Consider the following 22,343-nt stretch of genomic DNA (forward strand, 5'->3'; position numbering starts at 1 on the left):
GATGGGGGTACAATGACACTGTCCCAGTAAACCACATTCTTTACCCACATTCATTAATGGAGTTGTAAACAACAGGACTGGCTACCATTATCACCCTTTGGCTGATGCACTTCAATTTAATGAGATTAAAGGTTTAATGGAGATAAAAAGCCCTCCCTTTATTCCCTGCTCCCATATTTAGCATAAGGCTTTCTGTCTATAGTCATTGACAAAGAGGGACACACACAGCACAGAAGAGATTGCTTTGTGGACTAAAAGAGAAGAGAGATTCTTTCCAAAGTGTGTTTCTTCTTCTGATTCCCAATGACTAGCCAGTGTCTCCTGCTGTTCTCAGCCCTACTATTTAGTTTGGCCCATGCAGAAGAAATCTTCCAACCTACTCTGGTTCTGGATATGGCCAAGATCTTATTGGATAACTACTGCTTCCCAGAAAACTTAATGGGGATGCAAGAAGCAATTGAGCAAGCAATCAGGAGTGGAGAGATCTTGCATATCTCTGATCCCCAAATGCTGGCCAACGTCCTGACAGCAGGTGTGCAGGGTTCTCTCAATGACCCACGGCTAGTGATCTCTTATGAGCCCAGCACCGCCAAGGCTCCTCAGCACGACCCCAAACTCGCCAATGTCACTCAGGAAGAGCTACTCGCCTTATTCCAGCAAATAATCAAGTACCAGGTACTGGAGGGTAACGTTGGTTACCTAAGAGTGGACTACATCCCTGGCCGGGAGATGATAGAGAAAGTTGGGGAGTTCCTGGTGAATGACATCTGGAAGAAGGTCATGGAGACCTCCTCTCTCGTGTTGGATCTCCAGCACAGCACGGGAGGTGAAGTTTCAGGAATCCCCTTTGTCATTTCCTACCTCCACCATGGGGATATCCTGCTCCACGTAGACACAATTTACGACCGGCCATCAAACACCACTACTGAGATCTGGACCCTGCCCCAGGTGCTGGGGGAGAGGTACAGTGGGGAGAAGGACATCGTGGTTCTCACCAGCCATCATACTGTAGGGGTAGCTGAGGATATCGCCTACATCCTCAAGAAGATGCGCCGGGCCATCGTGGTGGGAGAGCAGACCCTGGGAGGGGCCCTCGATCTCCGGAAGCTGCGCATTGGACAGTCAGACTTTTTCATCACTGTCCCTGTGGCACGGTCTCTGAGCCCCCTGGGTGGGGGTAGCCAGACTTGGGAGGGCAGCGGGGTGGTTCCCTGTGTGGGGATTCCAGCAGAACAGGCTCTGGAGAAAGCGCTGGCCATTCTCACCCTCCGCAGGGCAAGGCCAGAAGCCATTCAGAGGCTCATGGAAGTCCTGCAGAAATACTACACCCTGGTCGATAGGGTACCGGCCCTGCTCCATCATCTAACTGCCATCGACTATTCCTCCGTGCTCACGGAGGAAGATTTGGCTGCCAAACTCAACGCGATGCTCCAGGCGGTGTCCGAGGACCCCCGGCTCCTGGTGCGGGTTCTGAGGCCCGAGGAAGCCACAGTCGGGACGGAACCCAGAGAGGAAGCTGCCACTCCCGCCTCCGCGTCCCTGCCTGAGAGTGAAGCCCAACGGCAGGCGCTGATAGACTCGGTTTTCCAGGTGTCGGTTCTCCCGGGCAACGTGGGCTACCTGCGCTTTGACGAGTTTGCCGATTCCTCGGTCCTCGGCACACTGGCTCCCTACGTGCTGCGACAGGTCTGGGAGCCCCTTCAGGACACCGACCACCTCATCATGGATCTTCGCTATAACCCCGGGGGGCCTTCCTCGGCGGTGCCCTTGCTCCTGTCCTATTTCCAGGACCCAGCCGCGGGCCCGGTTCGCCTCTTTGCCACCTACGATCGCCAGACCAACCAGACGCAGGAGTACCGCAGCCGGGCAGAGCTGCTCGGCAAGCCCTACGGGGCCGAGCGGGGCGTCTACCTGCTCACGAGCTACCACACGGCCACGGCGGCGGAGGAGTTTGCTTTCCTCATGCAGTCTCTGGGCCGGGCCACCCTGGTCGGGGAAATCACTGCAGGCAGCCTGATGCACACCCGCACCTTTCCCCTGCTGCAGCCCCCCAATGGGAGTCTGGTTCTCACCGTGCCCACTCTCACTTTCATCGACAACCACGGTGAGTGCTGGCTCGGAGGAGGAGTCGTGCCCGATGCCATTGTCTTGGCTGAAGAAGCTCTGGACAAAGCCAAGGAGGTCCTAGAATTTCACCAGAGACTGGGCGCCTTGGTAGAAGGCACTGGACACCTCGTGGAGGCCCATTACGCCCTCCCCGAAGTAGTCGGGCAGGCCAGCGCCTTCTTAAGAGCTAAGCTAGCCCACGGGACCTACCGCACAGCTGTAGACTTCGAGTCATTAGCATCCCAACTTACCAGCGACTTGCAGGAGGTGTCTGGGGACCATCGGATACACGTGTTCCACAGTCCCGGGGAACCAGTCCCGGAAGAATCGTCCCCGCCTCACAAAGGGGTCCCTTCCCCTGAGGAGCTGACTTACCTCATCGAGGCTCTCTTCAAGACCGAAGTCCTGCCGGGGCAGTTGGGCTACCTCCGTTTCGACATGATGGCGGAGGTAGAGACGGTGCGAGCCATTGGCCCCCAGCTAGTAGAGCTGGTGTGGGAGAAGCTGGTGAATACAGAAGCATTGGTGGTGGACCTGAGGTACAACCCTGGGAGCTACTCTACCACCGTGCCCCTCCTCTGCTCCTACTTCTTCGAAGCTGAGCCCCGAAAGCACCTGTACACCGTCTTTGATCGGGCAGCCTCTCAGTTCACCGAGGTTTGGACTCTGCCTCAGGTGGCTGGAGAGCGTTATGGTTCCCAGAAGGACTTGTACATCCTGATCAGCCATACCAGTGGCTCTGCGGCTGAGGCCTTTGCTCATATCATGAAGGACCTGCAGAGGGCCACAGTCATTGGTGAGCCCACGGCAGGAGGGGCCCTTTCGGTGGGCATTTACCAGGTGGGTGACAGCCCCCTTTATGTTTCCATGCCCACTCAGGTGGCCCTCAGCCCAGTCACTGGGAAAGCCTGGGATATGGCCGGGGTTGAGCCTGATGTCAGCGTGCTAGCAAATGAAGCCCTCATCACTGCCCAGGGCATTGTTGCCCTTCGGGCCAAGGTGCCCACCATTCTACAGACAGCTGGCAAGCTCGTTGCTGATAATTATGCCTCCCCAGAGGTGGGGTCCAGAGTGGCAGCAAAGCTGGCAAGTCTCCAGACCCAGTACGGGAAAGTTACCTCAGAAGGGGAACTGGCTGACATGTTGGGGGCAGATCTGCAGACTCTTTCTGGAGACAGACACCTGAAGACAGCCCATATCCCAGAGGACGCCAAGGACCGCATCCCTGGGATCGTTCCCATGCAGGTGAGACTCCACAATAGCCCTAGTACTATTAAACTGCCTAGGAAGCCCTCTCTTAAGGTATTTAGGATTTAAGCAGAAAAAGTAGAAGATTACATAATCACAAGACTCATTGAGAAGAAAGGACCAGGACTAATGGATAATTAAAAGGAAATAAACAAGTCCAAATGAGGGACAACATAGAGCCACTTAAAAATAAAATAGACTGCCTCATGAAGTAATAAGTCCCTCTCACTGAAGGTGTTTAAGCTCCTGGTTGGTGGGGATAGTATTGAGACGGGAAGGTTGTTAAGGAAATTCATGCTTCAGATAGTTTGGGAAGATGGCCTTGGAAGCCTCTTCCTACTATAGAATTTTATGAAGGTAAGAAACGCTCTCTTACATAGAAAAGTGAATCAGCACAATAGCTCATTTTACAGATTGTCAGAGGAATGCATATTGACAAACTCACCAGACCAGGCTGAACCACAACCAGAAGACAAATAGGTCTGCTTGGAACATAAACCTTTAAAGGGGAACATCATGAGAGATCCATTGGTATTGTCAGAGGGGCTCACCAGAGTGGGCAGGAGAAATAAAGGACCCCAGCCAATAAAACTCAGTGTTCATAGCTCTGGAAGAATGTTCAGTAGAAGAAGAGAGAGAAAAAGCTGAATTAATTGCAATAAAGTTAGCTGAAATTAGTTTGAAGAAGTATTAATGAACTTTATCTTACTGAGCTCCTCTTACAATTAATGAGAATGAATTGTTCAGTCATTTTTTTTCAGTTTATTCAGCTCTTTTTGAACTTATTTGGAGTTTTATTTTAAGCAGAAATATTGGAGCAATTTGTTGTTTCCTTCTCCGGCTCATTTTACAGATGAGGAAACTGAGGCAAACAGGGTTAATTGACTTGCCCAAGTCACACAGACTCTATCTGCTCTGACATTTATCTGCCCCAGCAGAATAAATTAAATGGACAGTTAGAGGAAGTTGTAATTATAAAAGAATAAATCCAATCCAAAAAATACATACTAAATGCCTACTATGTCAAGTCAAACCAACAAGCAATTATTGCATGTCAAACACTATGCTAAGTACTAGATACACAAAGAAGGCAAAAATAATTTTTACCTCAAAGACATCACCTTCTAATTAGGAAATAATATATAAAGATATATTCATTAGGAAAAAAATGTATGTATTGCGAGTAGGGATTCCAGATCTGTGATTTCACTTTTTATATGAAACTTCCAGCATGAAAATACCCTCTATATATTTAAATAAGGACTTTATTTGTAACTTATAATCTCAGAGAGCCATATAGGTCTACTTGCACCCTGCTACATCTTTCTTGACCTGATATAAAGTGAAATGGAAGGTTACTGAGTTACTAGTAAAGACTAACTGGGGAGAGCCCATAAGACAAGCCTCTGCCAAAGGAAAGATTTGAAATAAATCTTGGAGGAAGACAAGGAAACTAATAGATAAAAGGTGAGAAGGAGGAGCATTTTAGTTATGGAAGACAGGTGGTGACAAAGGCAGAGATGGGAGATGGAGGATCATTGGGGAAGAACAGTCAGTAGGCCCATGTGGGAAAGTAAAACAGATAGCCAGCTCAAAGACATGAAGTTGGAAAACTTAGTGTCTTGTTCAAGAAAAAAGTCAGCTGGTATTTTCTGTATCGTAGAATATGTTGTTGAGTTGTTTGAGTCATTTCTGACTCTTCATGACCTCAAATGGGATTTTCTTGGCAAAGATATTGGAGTGGTTGGCTATTTTACAGATGAGGAATGGAGGCAAACGGGGCTAAATTACTTGCCCAGAGTTGCACAGCTAGTTAGAGGGGAATAAAGTATATTGTACAAGGTTCTGGGAATACAAAGACAAAAACTAAACAGTCCCTGCTCTCAAGGGACTTACATTCTACATGGAGCATAGTAGAATACAATATAAAAACAGTTAATTAAAGGCTTGCCAAGCAATGGACATATCATATGTCATTTGACATAGAAAATAACCTGGGGATATTATTATACTAGAAAGGTCTGAAGAACACAGTGCTCCTATTGTATCAAATTACTATAGACATTACTATTTCATTTTGAAAATGAGGAAACTGAGACCCAAGGGAGATAGGTGACTTGCCTTTGCTAGTAAATGCTAGAGATACAATTCAAACATGGCTCTCTCTTCACTTCTGCAACAGTGAGCTTTCCACCACCCTGCACCTTCTCTCACAACCCACTAAACCTATAAAATGGATGAACCCAAATATTTTTTTTGGTGGAAGAAGAGGGAAGAGTTTGAAGTTGTCTTTTTTTTTTTTAACAAAAAGAAAAGTGTCTAAATCTGTGTTTCCTATTCTTGCATCTTTTAAAAAAATGCTAAGGATTCAAAGACAAAAATTCAACAATCAGAGATTTGCTTCCTAGAGCTCATAGACTTTAGGTCATCCTTAGAGATCACTAAAAACAGAAGACTGTCCAAAATAGGGCAGGTCTGGCCCCACTCAAGCCTTTTTAAGCACTTGTTGAGAAAATATTGATGCTCTATTTAAAACCAACCTCAATAAAACACTTTGGTGTATATACACACACACCCGCATGCATGCATGCATGCATACAGTTGTTAAATTCCACAGGGCTTTAAAAGATGAGGAATTATCCTCTCTCAGTGACCTTTATTGCTCACCCATACCACGAGTCTTAAAAAATGTCGAGCATCTTTTGAAATCACTTCTGTGTAGCCAGGAGGGGGCTTTTTCACATGAATTCAGGATTTCTGAACCACACATAAATAGAGTCAGACTGAAGCCATGGAGATAATGGGTATATTCCTGGAACCCAGGCCTCATTAATCAATCCACACACTTGAAAGATCAAGTGGAATTCCTGTCACTGGCCACTGGATTGGAAATGACAAACTCAATAGCCTCTGATGGTCATGTGCAATGGCCAAACAAAGTAAATAAAAGGGGGAGGGCGGGAGGGAGGAAAGAGGGGAGGAAGGGCTCTGATGCCATTTGTGCAAGCCATCAAGTCTATGGCCTAAATAAAGGAACTTAGTTATGTTCCAACATGCTCCCTGCCACTAAGGGATGAGGATGCAGCAGATGAGGTAAGGAGGGCAATGAAAAGCAAATTCAAGGCAGCAAATATTTGTTAATTTGCTATTGTTATTAATTATTAACAATAATTTTGTTAATGCTAGTTAAATGCTTATTACGTTTGAGCTGTGACACCAGATACTGAGAGAGGTTCAAACATTATTCCCAGAATTATTTCTGCCCACATAAATATCTTGCAATTTTTAAAATTGTATTTGTTTGGGGAAAATATTATTTATTGGGGTGAGGAGGAACCCAAGCCTGTGGTTTCATGTTTGTATAGAAGTCTCAATATGAAAACATCTTCCTTATATGCAAATTTGTCTGCAATTTATAGCCTCAGAAAGTCATTTGGAGATACTAAAGGTTTAAGTCTATGGTCACATAGCTAGTATGCATAAGAGAAATACCTGGATCTGAAGCTTCCTCTGAAGCTGTCTCACTAAGTGGTTTGCTGAAGATTCCTCTCAGGGAAGGGTTAACTTCAGAACTCTAAATGACAGGACTTAGTAACTGATTGGCTGAAAGAAATGATGGAGAGAAGTGTGAAAGACAATCCAAATTACAGATGTATAGGAGACACTGTGATTGGCGGTACCAGTGGTGGGAAGAGTAAATTCAAGTTTGAGGGAAAGATAATAAGTTACACTTAGGACTGGTTGAATTTGAGATGCCAATGGAATAACCAGACAAAAATGTCCTATGTTCAATTGGAGGTGCTGGCAAGAGAGGTCAAAAGTGGAGATAAAGATGTTGGAGTGAAGGGTAACAATTGCAGCGATTGGAATAAATGAGTCTGTCAAAGTAAAGATCCTTGAGAGGGAAGAAGAGTTGAAGATAGAATCTTGAGTCCCACACAGTACCTTTAAAGGTTAGCTAGAGGATGAGGAGAAGAAGCAGAGGAGTGGCCCTGGACTTCAGAAGGGAACTCTCATCAATGGAAAGGATTTAAATGTCATTTGGTAGCTTCCCAAGAGTCTTCCTAGAATCAGAACATGCTAGAGGTGAGTGAGAGGAGCCTTAGAGATCTTTTAACCAACCTTCCCCTTTGTCAGATGTGGAAATGGAGCCCCTAAAGAAGTAAATGACTGCACCCAGTGTTCACAGAGATGGAACCAGAACGCAGGTATTCTGAGGTCAAGGTCACTTATATTCCCACTATTTTATATTGTTCAGTCAGTCCAAGGTGGCTCATGAAAGAAAAGTAATGAGGGCTAGAACACTCTACATTTAGATGGTTCTTAAAGTGCTATCCTGACAGAGTGTTAAGGAAAAGATCCCAATTGTAGGGTGTCCAGATTAATAATTTGGGTTTACAAACTCCTCACTCACTTAAAAGAATATCATTATTAAGCAATAGGGAGAGGAATAGGGATGGGAATGGATGGGGATGGGAGAGATGGTAGGGATAGGATTAGGGATGGGAATAGGGTTGGAAATGGAGACAGAGATACTGGAGAAATAAGAATAGGGGTAAGATAGGGGATGGAGTTGGGAATAAGGGTATGGGTAGAGACGGGGTAGGAATTAGCAAGAAAGGTAGGGAAAGGGATTGAACATGTGTTTTCAATGATATAGAGAACTCCCATAAGAGGAAACTCAGTCTCCCTATGCAGATTGACAGCTTCTCTGACATACAATCAATATGTGTCAGAGCTGGATCTTCCTGGTCTTGCTCTCTTTTCATTATATCATGTTGCCTTTCATTATCATAATTGGCATTAGTATTAATAGCAGTAATACCTTTCTTTTATTTAAAAGTTTTACAGTACTTTTTATATCACATTTCATTTGCTGTTCATTACAACACTTTGAGACAAGGCAGAAGTGATGCCCACTTCACAGATGAGGAAACTATACATGGCAAAGTAAAGATGGGAAGCCAGATCTACAATTAGGCTTGTGATCCCCTAAACCATAGATGAAGAAAATGAAACATTGCAGAGTCCAGTGAGCCCCTTCAATTCATGCTGAAAATGAGCTGCAAGGCCAGGGTTATTACTAATTTATCTGTGTTTGACTCCCTGGATCTAATGAACTCATTAAGTCATGGATGGCAGAAGCAAATAAATATAATTTTATCAATGTCATTTGAGAACTGTTTGGAGGAGGAAGAGGGAGAGCCAAAAATGAGGTACGGGATTTGGTAACATGGAAAGAGATGAACAGAGCTTAACAGTAATCTTTTTGTTTGTTTGTTTGTTTGTTCTGCAAATAAATGCCTTCCCCATCCTCACCACTGATAGGAAATTAGTTAACTCTTTAGAGGGGGACATAAATAGCTGATAGGATTTGAGGCTGTAAGATTGACAGTAGAATAAAGTATGTTAATAGCATCTTAGCTTAAAAGAACTTATTGAAAAAACTTATTTTGCTTTTCTTGTTTGGGGAGCACAGGAGTTTGTATAAAGTATCTAATTTGTATTTCTCTTCTGGATACTGAAATTCGTACAATAAACATATTTCAAAGACTCTTTTTCAGAGTTAATAAAATTCTTTTAATATGCTCAGATGAGGTATATCCCAGAAACAAAGGGATAGAGAACTCCAAGTTTAACAATTCAGCTGTATTGGATGCAGGTCAGCATTTTCTCAGCATCTTAGAACTTTACAAAGTTGTCTTATAGCATTGAGAGATTAAGAGATTTGACCAGAATCATACATCCTGTATGAATTAGAGATGATTTTTAATTCAAATCTTCCTAGTCTTGAGACCAAGGTCTCTGCTTTCTATACTAGTGAATTCTGCCACAGTGAATATGCACCTCCCATTCTGAGCTCTTGACTTGTTAGTGACATTCAAGGTTTCCCATCATATCAAGGATGATCTTTGGACCTTGATTGGGAAATATTATTTTCCTTAATTAGAAATTCATAAAATTTACTCAAATCCTTCTAGATCATAAGCTCCTTGGGGGTGTAGACTACATTTTAATTACATATCCATTATCATTCCCTCCTATCCCTTAGAGTACCACTATGATGTTTTCTGAGGGAACATGGAGGTAGGAGATAAGCCTATGATTTCAGTCATGCAAGGAACTCCCAGTGTGGAAATTCCCTCCACAGATATAGACTTAGCACTCATCATAGAGAGTTGTCTGGGACACTGAAAAGATAAGTCGTGACCCAGGGTCACACAGCCTGTGACAGAGAAAGGACTTCCTAACTCCTAGACTGGTCTCTTCACTATGTCATGCTGTGATCAGCTACTAAAGATAAATGTTGACAAACGTATTTGTTGAATTAATGAATTCTATGACTTTCCCTGTCTTTTTTGAATTCAGCTTCCCTCTCCTGAAGCCTTTGAAGATCTGATCAAGTTTTCCTTCCATACCAATGTATTTGAGGGCAACATTGGCTACCTGAGGTTTGACATGTTTGGAGACTGTGAACTGCTCACCCAAGTCTCTGATCTCTTGGTGGAGCACGTCTGGAAGAAGGTCATGCACACGGATGGAATGATTATTGACATGAGGTAAGCATGGAAAGTCAGGCTACAGGATGCCAGTAGAACTGAATAAAACCAGAAATGTAACTAGTGAGGGAGGCAATTAAATGGCAGGTGGACAGGAGCACTGGGCCTGGAGTCAGGAAGACCTGACACTAATTGTGTGACTCTAGCGAGTCCCTTAATCTTTGCCTTACTCTACTGGAAAAGGAAATGGCAAACCACTCTAGTATTTTACCAAGGAAACTCAATGGACAGTATAGCTGGTTATGGTTCAAAAATGTGAATGCAACTGAACAACAGCAATAACAATACCTTAGTGTTATTGTCTAGAACCAAGAGAAGGGAAAGTAGGATTTGGCTTCAAGGTGGTGGGACAGCAAATTTTAAATAATCTCCTTTTCTTCCTCCTTCCATCCCTTAAAGAAATGATAATCCAACTTTACTCTATCCCCTCCCTAACTCCAGGTTTCCTCTTTCTTTCTTCTTGTTGTTTTCTTACCTAGAATTTATTGTATGCATTTTATAAAGTAATTATGTATTTAGGTCTTCAGCTAAAATAGGACTTGGAGAACATCTAGTCAAAATTTTTAATTTCACAGATAGAGACATCAAAGTCCAAGGTGGTTATGATTATTTCTCCAGAGTTACACAGGCAGTAAGCACCATAGCCTGTATTTGAATCCAGATCCTCCAATGCCAGATTGTACTCTTTCTACTGTATTACCCTCCGTCCTCAGCTTTTCTTTCTGCAAAGACCAGCTTCTCTCCCACCTTCCCTGAACAAGCATCCATGTCTCTTCCCCAGTGAAGGCAGAAATCACTGTATTAGAAAGATGATCATAAAATATTCTCTGATGAAATCAAGAGAATGGGACCCCAGACCTTTTGGGACGGACTGCAGGGCCCCTCTGAGATCCTTTCTAACTCTGAGATCCTATTCCCTAAAGCCGTTATAATAACTAATTCCTCTTCCCATTCAACTCAATTTATCTTAATTACTTCTTGTATCATTTTCGCATCATGAATAGTAAAGCTGATTTGAGGGTGCTTTCCTATAAGTTACCTATTGCCCTAAGGCAATGTTTGCCCAGATGCTGCTAATTATGGCTCCAAAAGAAACCAAAATATTTCACCATCTCTATTCAATAGCACCAAAAGTGTTTTTTAGAATGAATATATATAGAGAGAGATATTATAGATATAGATATATACATATGTCTTTCCCTAAGGGAATCTAATATGTGAAAAATCAATCTTCACAAGAATGTAAATTCAGGATTGATCATTTATTTTACAGATTTTTTTCCCCCAAATAAATTCTCTTAAGGGAGAAAGATCCTTTATATCTATAAGATATGCTTTATTTATCCACTAGGTAGTGCCATAGTGCACAGAGGCATCCATCTGTAGTCAATTTACCTCAGTCTCCTCAACTGTAAAATGGGGATAATAACACTTCCCACACAGGACTTTTGTGAGGATCGAATGAGGAACAAAATAAACTATTACACTGTGTTATATATATTAGGTGATATATGTGTTCTTAGTCTCTCATCCTTGATTTGGGGAAAAATAATCCAAACATAGGTTTTCAGGAACAAGAGGCAGTATGGCTTTGAGAGTACAGAGATTCCTAGGAATCAGGAAAAGCTAAATTCAAAATTCATCTGTGACTTATATGGCTATTTAATCCTGAGCAGATCACTTAACCTCTCAGTGTTCTAGACCAGTGGGAAAAAAGGACCATTAAATCATACAAAAAGGTAGCATATTTACTTAGAAAACTATATATTAATATTATCAATGTTTTACTATTCATTTTATTAAATATTTCCCAATAACATTTTAATCTGGTCGGGGCTCTGGACTATTGGGAAGTATTGAGGCAAGCATAGACCTATTCTATCTAGATAGTATTCTAGAATTATATATAAATTACAGAAAAGATACCAAGTTGCTTTGATAAAGGAAATTTCCTCAGCTGGAAGATCCTTATGTTAATGAAATAATCGGTCCAATCCTGTACCCAGTGCTTTTTCAGGAACATAGAAGAATTCTGAATGTAGAGAAGAATCTTTAAGGTTCATATAGTCCAACTCACTGACAAAGCAAGAAAAAAGACTCAAAAATTGGGGTGACATTCAAAGTCCCACAGCTAATTAGCGACAGAATCAAAGTTAAATCCAGGTCTTAAATCTATTGCCTAAAGGACATTCTAGTTATATGGATATGTGGGAGAATATTTCTCTTTCTGTGCAGAGATAGGTATGAAAACACAGAGAATGAGCACTCCTTCTGGAGCTCTGGGTTTTTCTCTGAACAAACTATACCATTCTGTCACCCATGATCTTCACTACTTTTAGGAGAGCAAAGAGACATGTGAGTCATAAGATGAGGAAAAGTATTTCTCTTCTGTAGGAACAAACTGGCCTTTTAAAGAGCAGGTGGGAGGGAGATGGAGGAAGCCTAGAGTCCTTTTCCACTCTACCAGAGAGAGGGGTATAACCTTGGGATTTGGATCCACCACCACCCTTCGTAATCACTAGGTGGCACTAGACTCCACAAAAACACAAAACAGGCTTTTTCTTCGCTGGGAGTCCATAGAAACAGAATAAAACTTTTATTATTATTCTATAACTGAAGATGCTGCTATCCACCCTGACCAATATATGATAGGGGAAGAGAAACAAGGAAATGGGAGGGAGGAAGATAAGGAATAACTGAAAAAGTTTCCACTAGGTCACTCTCCTATTCTCTACCTTTTGATTTGCAGGACTTTTTCTGGGGTCCTTTGATTATTGTTAAAAAGTAATCTGTTTGAAATTTACTGGTGCCCAAATGGCCAGAAGGATAATCCTTTCCTCTAAACTATGATGTATACAATTTATAAAGGGATGAATAAACCAAGGCCCAGAGAAACAACATTTCTTTTAAATATATATATATATATATATAATCCATTTTTTTATTAAAACTTTTTATTTTTAAAACATATGAATGGATAATTTTTCAACATTGACCCTTGTAAAGCCTTTCCCTCCACCCCCTTCCCTAGATGGCAAGTAATCCAATATATGTTAAACATGGTAAAATATATGTTAAATCTAATATATGTCTCTCTCTCTCTCTATCTCTTTCTCTCTCTCTATCTGTCTGTCTGCCTCTCTCTCTCTTTCCATATATATGCAATTACCATGCTGCACAAGAAAAATCAAATCAAAAAGGGAAAAAATGAGAAAGAAAAAAAATTCAAGCAAACAACAACAAAAACTGTGAAAATGCTATGTTGTGATCCACACTCAGTTTCCACAGGCCTCTCTCTGGATGCAAATGGCTCTCTCCATCACAAATCTATTGGAACTGGCCTGAATCACCTTATTGTTAAAAAGAGCCACATCCAGCAGAATTGCTCATCGTATAATCTTCTTGTTGCTGTATGTAATGATCTCCCGGTTCTTCTCATTTCACTTAGCATCAAAGTCTCTCCAGGCCTCTCTGAAATCCTACTGCTGATCATTTCTTATAGAACAATAATATTCCATAACATTCATCTACCATAACTTATTCAGCCATTTTCCAGATGATGAGCATCCACTCAGTTTCCAGTTTCTTGCCACCACAAAAAAGGCTGCCACAAACATTTTTGCACTTTTGGGTCCCTTTCCCATCTTTAAGATCCCTTTGGTATATAAGCCCTGTAGAAAGACTGTTGGATTAAAGAGTATGCACATTCTGATAGCTCTTTGGACAGAGTTCCAAATTGCTATTCAGAATGGTTGGATCCAGAAGATATAATATATTATATATGTAATAATAAATATAAATTATATTATATATAATGTATTATATATATGTAATAAATTCAAGAATCCTAATTTGGAACAAATTGTTTCTTCCACTAAAGCCCAATCTTCATTCATTTATAAATTCAAACATCATAATTTAGAGATAAGGGATTATCCCTATGGCCATTTGGGCACCAGCAAATTTCCAAGAGTGATTATTGTTAATAATAATTAAAGGACCCCAGAAAAAGCCAAGAATTCAGGGCTGTTAGAAGGAGAGATATGCTAGACTCAGCGCTACTTTGGAAAGCCAATTATTATATTCTCAGGGTATATACTCCAAAATCTGTAATCACAAATCAGAGGCTGGTTTATTGCACTCTTGATTGTCTAGCTCAATCAAGTGTCAATAACATGGGTCAAACTTAAATAATGTGAGGGCAAAGAGGTTGCACAATGAATAGAGGATCAGCCCTGGAGTCAGAGGTACCTATATTCAAATCCAGTCCCAAACTCTTACTAGTTATGTGACCCTAGGCAAGTCACTTAACTCTTGTTGCCAAAAAAAAATTTTTTTAATGGATGTGGAAGTTACTTCAAAGGCCATTTATTCTAACCAACTCAGTTTACAAATGAGGAAACTGAGACCCAGGAAAAAGTTCAAAACAATCCCAAAAGAGTAACTATATCTATTATCCATTGCTAAATTAAATATCTTAGAATTTCTAAATTAGAAAGATTTTTAGATGTTATCTATTCCAACCTTTCTCCTTTTCCTCCTTTTCAATTTCCTTGAGAAAACTAAGACAATGTGACATGTGACACAGTAAATCACTGAATTTCTTCCCAACTTTGGGATTTTATGATTTCTTGAAAAAATCATGACCTATAAAGCAATCTGGAAGAAAATTTATCTATGCCTACAAATAGGATGCATAATAGAAAAATGGAATGATTTCTATGATCAAGTAGCTTTGGTTTGATTTCTAAAATTTCTAATTCTAGTTAATATCCAACAGGTTCAACATAGGAGGTCCCACCTCCTCCATCTCCGCTATGTGCTCCTACTTCTTTGATGAAGGTCAAAAGGTTCTTCTAGACCGGATCTACAACAGACCAAATGATTCCATCAGTGAAATCTGGACACAGCCTCAGGTCACAGGTGAGAGGGATATCTGGAGGATAAACTTTTTAGCTGATTTTAGCTGTAATGTTTTCAGTTCAACATGTTTTCTTTTTCAATTGTGTTCATCATGAATTAGGAATCCGTAACCTTTTGTGTCTTGGTAGTCTGGTGAAACCCAGAGACCCCTTTTCAGAATGATTTTTTAAAGATATGAAATATAAAATCCATAAGATGATAAAGGAAACCAAAAACATTGAAAAACCGTTATCCAAATATTTTAAAAGCTTGGAAATCCAAGTTCACAGATTCCAGATTAAGACCCCTTGGTTTAGAACAGTCATTTTAGAACAAATATATAACTGGATTAATTAATGTTGGACTAGGTGGTCTTTAAAGGATTTCTCAGAGGACAAAAAGAATTGATCTAAAGGGATTGGTTCAGACACACAAAGAACTAGAATCTAACAAAAGTTTGATTTTAAAAAACAAAAATTATGAAAATGAAAGCAAATAATAGAGGAGAAATATAAAAACAGGAAAAATTAGAGTAGTCAGCAGGGGACAATAAAATGACTTCTGGGGGTGGTTATTTTGGGTTTGTTAATTTTTTTTAATTGAGGAAAATAAGAGGACCAAAAAGAGAATCAGATATGAAGCTTGGGTGAATAGTGATATAATAATGAAAAACAGCTAAAGCTGGGGTCGCCCAATTCATATTTCTTTTCTAATTCCTCTATTAAGGAGAATGTTCTTAAATTCATAGGAATAGAGGAAAAAATTACAGAGATAATTAAGTAAGTAGGGTTATAGTATGAGACTTCCTAATTAACCCTTGATGAATTTCACATCCTGGAAGAACTGGAAGATATACGATTGCTGAGTCACTATCAGTGGCTTCTGAGAAATCATGAGAAATACAAGAGATATACAAATGGTGTCCCAAATTCTAACAGCAGAAAGAAAATTAAGTCAGCAGTCTATAATCCAGTGAGCTTAATGGGCTTCAATTGCAAGCTAAGTTCCAGTATATATTACTAATGACATGGCTAGTAAATCTCTAAGGAAGAAATCAATAAGAAAAGAGCCAGCATGATTTCAACAAAAATAGGTCATACTGACTAATCTCACTTCTTTTTTTTTTTTGACAAGGTTACTAGAAGACAGTGCTAGATTCAGTTTGCCTAGATTTTACTGAAACATTTGATAAAGTTTCTCTTCTCTTATTCTCGTAGAAATTATTCAAAAACATTAACTAAATAATAATAAAATTAAATAGATTTAGAACTGGTTGTATGATCATTGAACCCCTAATCTAGGAGATGCTTTGAAAGATCCTTTAGTCAAAAGGAAGTCTGTAGTAAAATAGCTTAGTGATGAGACCCAAGCACTGTGCTATTTAACATTTTATTCAAACGATAAGCTTAGCATATTTTTCAGATATTGCAAAAGTGGAAGGAATAGCTAATTAAATGGTTGAGAGCGTCAGTCAAAGAAAAAATCTTAACAAGTTAGAACACAGTGGATCAAAGCAAATGAAATGAAATTTCATAGGGATGAATGTTAAATTGTACCTGAATTCTATTAAAGCAATTTAAAATGGCAAGATTGAGAAGACAAATGATTCAGTGGTCTTAGGGTACTTTAAGTTCAATGTGAGTCAACAACCAAAAAACTTCATGCAATTTTAGGTTACATTAAGAGAATTCACAGTGAATGGTTTTGTAAAAAGATAAAAATATTGGAGGGCTGCAGAAAAACAGGCATTCTAATACTGATGGTATCATGAATTAATTCAAGCATTCTAGAAACCAATATGGAATTATACTTTGAAGTGTCTAAAATGTCCATACTCTTGATTTGGATATCTCACACCTAGGCATATATCTTCAAGGATGTCCAAGACCAAAATAAAACTCCTATATAAGGCTTATAATCAGCTGCAGAGGGCAAGGAAAGTTAAGGACAATAAAAATATTATTAGCTGAACTTTTATGACCACAAAGCACTGAAAAATAATGAACAGATGAAGCTATATGTAGTAAATGCTTAATATAATGTGGGCACAATGCTAAGCACTGAGGGGACAAATGCAATAGTTAAGTTCATTCTTGCCCTCAAAGACACTACATTGTAACAGGGGAAGATAAAAGAGGAGGAGGAAAAAAGGGGAGGAGAGAGACAGAGACAGAAAAAGAGACAGAGACAGATGGACAGACAGAGAGAGAGGAAAAGAGAAAGATAGAGGGGTGGAGGAAGAGGAAGAGACAGGAAGAGAGAGAAAAGGAGGAGGAAGAGAAGGAGGAGGAGGAAAAGAAGGAAGAGAAGGAGGAGGAGGAGGAGAAAGAAGAGGAGGAAGAGAAGAAGGAGGAGGAGGAGGAAGAGGAAGAGGAGGAGGAGAAAGGAGGAGAGGGGATAGGGAGGAAGATATAATAGAATTAATATTAATATATAATAGGAGGAGAAATATATAAAATTATTTAGTTGTTTGTTTATCTATTGATTGATTATTTATTTATTTATGGGAATAGGGATCAGGGAGAAGAGTTTGGGTTTGCTAAGTTAGGATAATAAGCTGATATATAAAGAAGAGATTTAGTACATCCTTTTCAAAAATAAAAGTCCTATTAATTTAATGTCTGTGCCCAAAGGGAGAAAATAGGGATAGTAAAATAGATGGTGACAAGATAGATGAAAATTTCTTAGGTAAATGAATGGATAGCCATGAGAAGCATGGTTTAGACTGAGATTGACTAGAACAATTGAACTAGATGGTTTGTACTTTGTTTAGTCACCTGTCAAGATGATATATCTCCAGGGTAGGAAATCCAAAGCTAAGTAAGTGCTCATCAATTGAGGAATGGATAAAGAACTGTGGCATAGGTATACGATGAAATATTACTATGTTGAAAAAAAAATGATGACTATGAAAAGAAGACTTAAATGAACTAATAAAAAATAAAATAAACACAATCAGGAAAAGATTAGATGAAATAATTGCAACATTGTAAGCAGAAAAGAAACCAGAGAAATAAAATAGAATGTTGCATAATTCTAATCACCAAATTTGCCTTTGGAGAAGAATTGAGAAAATACATGTCCCTATTTTTTTTTAAAAGAGGTGAGGAACCATGGGGATAGATTATAATGTATACTATCAAATACTGTTGATGCCTGGGTTTTCTAAACCATTTTTTTTTCTTTTTAAATATTTTTTTTACAAGGGACAGTTCATTGGGTAGAAGGGAAGGTTAGAAATTCAGAAATAAAGATTTAAAAATTTAAAAAAAGCAAAATTCCCATGACTGTTTTTCAGGGATGTAATAGAGAGAATTTACATTTAGACAAAATGTTTGGACAAAATAACCTCCTAGGTCCCTTCCAATCTTGATATTCTGTGATTTGAAGAGGCTAACAAACCATATAAGGAAATCCAAGTAGTAAGAAACCACAAGACTAGAAAGAAAGCCTTTGAACCCTTGGTTCAGTATTTTATCTATGAGGACATGTGTTAGTGTGTTAGAATGTGCAGAAAATGTGCTTGTGATTCTACAGTTCAGTGGAGAGGAGCCATGATTTAGATACGCTTAATAGAGATAACTAAAAAATCCTATTGCTGTTAGATCTTATTTTTCCTTTGTCCTTCTGTTTGAACACAGATGTGCCTGAGGTTTGGGAATTCATAACACTGATAGCCTTATAATGATGTTGCACTGTGGGCAAACCTCAGGGAAATCAGCATAAGGGGGAAAATATCCCCTTGACTATCTTCTAACCCAGGCAAATCCAACAATCCAAAGAGTTGAAGCCATTTTGGATTGTACCAGGCAAGAGGGTAAAATATAAAAAGTTCTGTCTCTAAAGTGAGAAGATCTAAGTTCAAATCCTAGAAGGGGCACTTCCCACCCATGTGACTTCAAGCAATTTTCTTAAACTTGCCAGGTCTCAGATTCTCCATCTGTAAATGAGGGGTTGGACAAGATGACCTCTAGCCTCGCTTCTTGGGTCCTGGCAGGTTTTGGGGGAGATATAAGAGCTGGCACAGAATCAGAGAGCTTGAGAGTTGAGTGAGACCTCAGTGATCTCCCAGTCCAAAGGACTAGGAATCTCCTGTATGAAATAATGAGAGAAGGGGATGTCTTCAGGAAGGAGAAGCTATCACTTCTGTATTGACCCTTTCCACTCTTAGACAAATGTCTTTCTTAACAATAAGTACCATTGTTAGGAAGATTTTCCTGATATCAGACCTAAAATGGTCTCTTCTTGACTTCTATTATTGCTCCTCATTCTGCCTTACTTCTGGGATCCAACAGAGTGGGTATAATCCCTTCAACCAAACAATCTTTAACATACTTCAAGCCATTCTTTAGTTACTCACCTCATCTCAGATTGTCTTCTCTAAATTAAACACATCTAGTTCTTAGGACCAGTCCTCATGTGACATGGATACGAGACCCGTCATTATCCTGATTGCTCTCCTCTGGCCCTCACCATTTTATCCACACTCCTCTTAAGCTGGAGCACTTAGATCTGAACACAGTACTCTGTAGGATGACATCAGAGTTCAACGGAACTTCAGGTTTACTTGTTTTTCAATTGTGTCCAACTTTTGGTAATCCCATTTAGGGTTTTCTTGACAAAGATACTGGAGTGGTTTTCCTTTTCTCTCTCCAGCTCATTTTACAGATAAACAGGATTAATTGATTTGTCCAAGGTCATACAGTCAGTTAATATTTGAGATCATATTTGAACTCAGTTTTCTCTGACTTCAGACCCAACTATACCATTTTTCTTAAAAAAACAATTCTTCCCTTAATAAGCCCAAGATTTCATGTGCTTTTGTTTTTTGTTTTTGGATAACTCATCACATAGGTGGTTCATATTGAGCTAGCAGTCCACTGAAACTCCCAGATCTTTTTCAGAACATCTATTAATTACACTTCCCTCATTTCAAATTGGTGAAATGGATTTTTCCAAGTATAAATCTACATTTGTCCCTATTAAATTTTGCCTTATTAAATTTACCCCCAGTACTTTAGCCTATCAATATTCTTTGAAACCCGATGCAACTATATAGTCGATTGGCTATACCTCCCAGCATTGTATAGAAATAATAAAAATGACATTTATATAATCAAATGTTATCTCATTTGATCTTCGCAACAACCCTGGAAGGTAGATGCTATTATTATCCCCATTTTACAGTTGAGGAAACTGAGGTAGAGGTTAAAATATAACTTGCCCAAAGTCCTTATGAAGCTGGATTTGTAGCTGGGTCTTTCTGACTCCAGATCTTGCACTTTATCTACTGATCTACCTAGCTGCCTCTTGTTTCATCTGCAAATTTGATAAGTATATTATCTATACCTTTATTCAAAACACCAACTCACAGCTTTTTAGGGTCATACAATTCTCTGTTCTGAGGAAATCAAAATTCACCCTGCAGGAGACTTCCATTACTTCATTACTGAATAACAACAAATATGGAGAATTCAGGAAGGTAGAAGCTGAACCAAGTTCTCCCACTAATCTTAAAAGGGTAAAAAACCAGAAATATAAGTCTGTAAGTGCAAGAGATACCACACCTTATAAGAGTTCCATTAAAATGGAGAACTGAATATAATGTTTACATCCATTATCTTGTTTGATCTCTACAACAAAAATATTATATAAGAAAATCAAAGGGGAAGGAGAATAAAGGAATTGGTGTGAGAGGACCTGGGTTCAAATCCTGGTTCTGCCATTTACAATATACTGATTATATTATATCATATCATATCATATTTATTATATTATATTATAGCACATTTATTATATTATATCATATTTGTTATATTATATTATGTTAATTACAATAGCCTGAGCGAATCCTTTCATCTTCTGTGCCTTTGGTTGTCTCCATTGTACAATATCAGCATTGGACCAGATGGCTTCAAAGTTCTAAATCTAATGATTTAGCAATGGTATAATAGAATTACCAAACTGGCCTCAGGAGGCTGATTGATAGTTCTGGCTCCATGAGCATAGTATATGGACTTGGGCAAGTTTCTTTATTTCTCTGAGCCTTAGTTTTCTCAGCTGTAAAATGGGAATAGTAATAGTCCACCTCAAAGTATTGTTTTGAAGTCTGAATGAGAGAATGGATACAATGGGCTTTGTAATCATAAAAGACAACAAGATTTTACACCCTGTTAGTATGAGTTTCCAGATGAGGAACCCAAATGTAAGCAGTTGTAAACTTCACAATGATGAATTGGGAACTGCCCAGATTCAAATCCTTCTTTGGATACTTCCTAGCAGGGTGATTCAAATGGCCAAGTCATTTAATTTCTTTGTGTCTCAGTTTCCTCATCTGCAAAATGAGCTCAAGATTTTCTACAATTCTTACTATCTCTAAATCTGTGTTTTAGTGAGTTAGTGATATGAGTCAGTGAGTCAGGATTAGAACTCTGGTCTCTACTGCTCTTTCTGTTATCACAAAATGTGTCAGCAACAGACTCAAAAAGGAAAGTCCCCTGAGACCTCTTTATCCTTCCCAAGTGGATGTTCACTTGTGAGACTTTTAAGCAATCAAGAAGCATTTATTAAGCACCTACCGTGTAATATTTGATGCCGGCAATACAAAGATGAAATGAAACTATCTCAGCCTTCCCAAACCTTACCTTCTATCTATTGTATCTCTTGCAGGTGAACGATATGGTTCCAAAAAGAGTGTGATCATCCTCACCAGCAGCATGACGGCGGGTGCCGCGGAGGAGTTTGTGTACATCATGCAGCGGCTCGGGAGGGCTTTGGTCATTGGGGAGGTAACCAGTGGTGGTTGCCAACCCCCTCAGACCTACCACGTGGATGACACCGACCTCTACATCACCATCCCTACGGCCCGATCGGTTGGCTCTGGGGACAAATCCTCCTGGGAGGGAGTAGGAGTGGCCCCTCACGTGGAGGTTCCAGCTGACCAAGCCCTCAGCAAAGCCAAGGAGATGTTCACCCACCAATTGCAGAAGATAAAATAGATCTTCTGGCCTGGTGGAAAGCAATGTAAAAGTTCCTGTAGGTTAAGATTGTCCAAACATTTATCAATGTACAGAAGGGATGTGGCTAGGTATTAGAGATGAACGCCTCTTTTTCTGTCTATTTATTCTAATTATACTTAAAATAACCTTTCTAAATTCAATTTAATCCCACTTTCCCTAGAATATCTGTGATAATGATTTTCTTCAACTTCTCTTTTCCAGTTTTCTTTGCTAACTTTTTAAGGTTATGTAGTTTGATAACAAGACTAATACAGTTGGAGCCAGAGGACTGGGTTCACATCCAGGATTTATTTTTTTCTGTATGGTTCTGGATAAATCATTCAATCTTCATAGGTCCTAGTTGCCTCAGGTATAAAATAAGGGCAGAACCAGATGACCCAAAAAGTTCCCCTAGATTTAAATCTAACCTAAAAATAAATAAATAAAGCCTTTTCCTTCAAAAAGTTTTTATTTAACAATCTTTAGAACCTCATTTTCCTGGTTGCTCTTCTTGAGACGTTCCAATTTT

At 39.7% G+C, this 22,343-nt stretch overlaps 1 protein-coding gene across 1 annotated transcript; it reads left to right on the forward strand.

Moving 5' to 3' along the window:
• The first annotated feature begins 303 nt into the window (after positions 1–303).
• On the forward strand, positions 304–21,818 carry RBP3 (retinol binding protein 3). Its single transcript, XM_051973827.1, has 4 exons — positions 304–3,351; positions 9,724–9,914; positions 14,695–14,837; positions 21,486–21,818. The coding sequence occupies exons 1-4, from the start codon at positions 304–306 to the stop codon at positions 21,812–21,814; spliced, it is 3,711 nt and encodes a 1,236-aa protein (XP_051829787.1). The 3' UTR covers positions 21,815–21,818.
• The last annotated feature ends 525 nt before the right edge of the window (positions 21,819–22,343 follow it).

Source organism: Antechinus flavipes, chromosome 2 (genome assembly GCF_016432865.1).
Source record: "Antechinus flavipes isolate AdamAnt ecotype Samford, QLD, Australia chromosome 2, AdamAnt_v2, whole genome shotgun sequence".
NCBI lineage: Eukaryota > Metazoa > Chordata > Mammalia > Dasyuromorphia > Dasyuridae > Antechinus > Antechinus flavipes.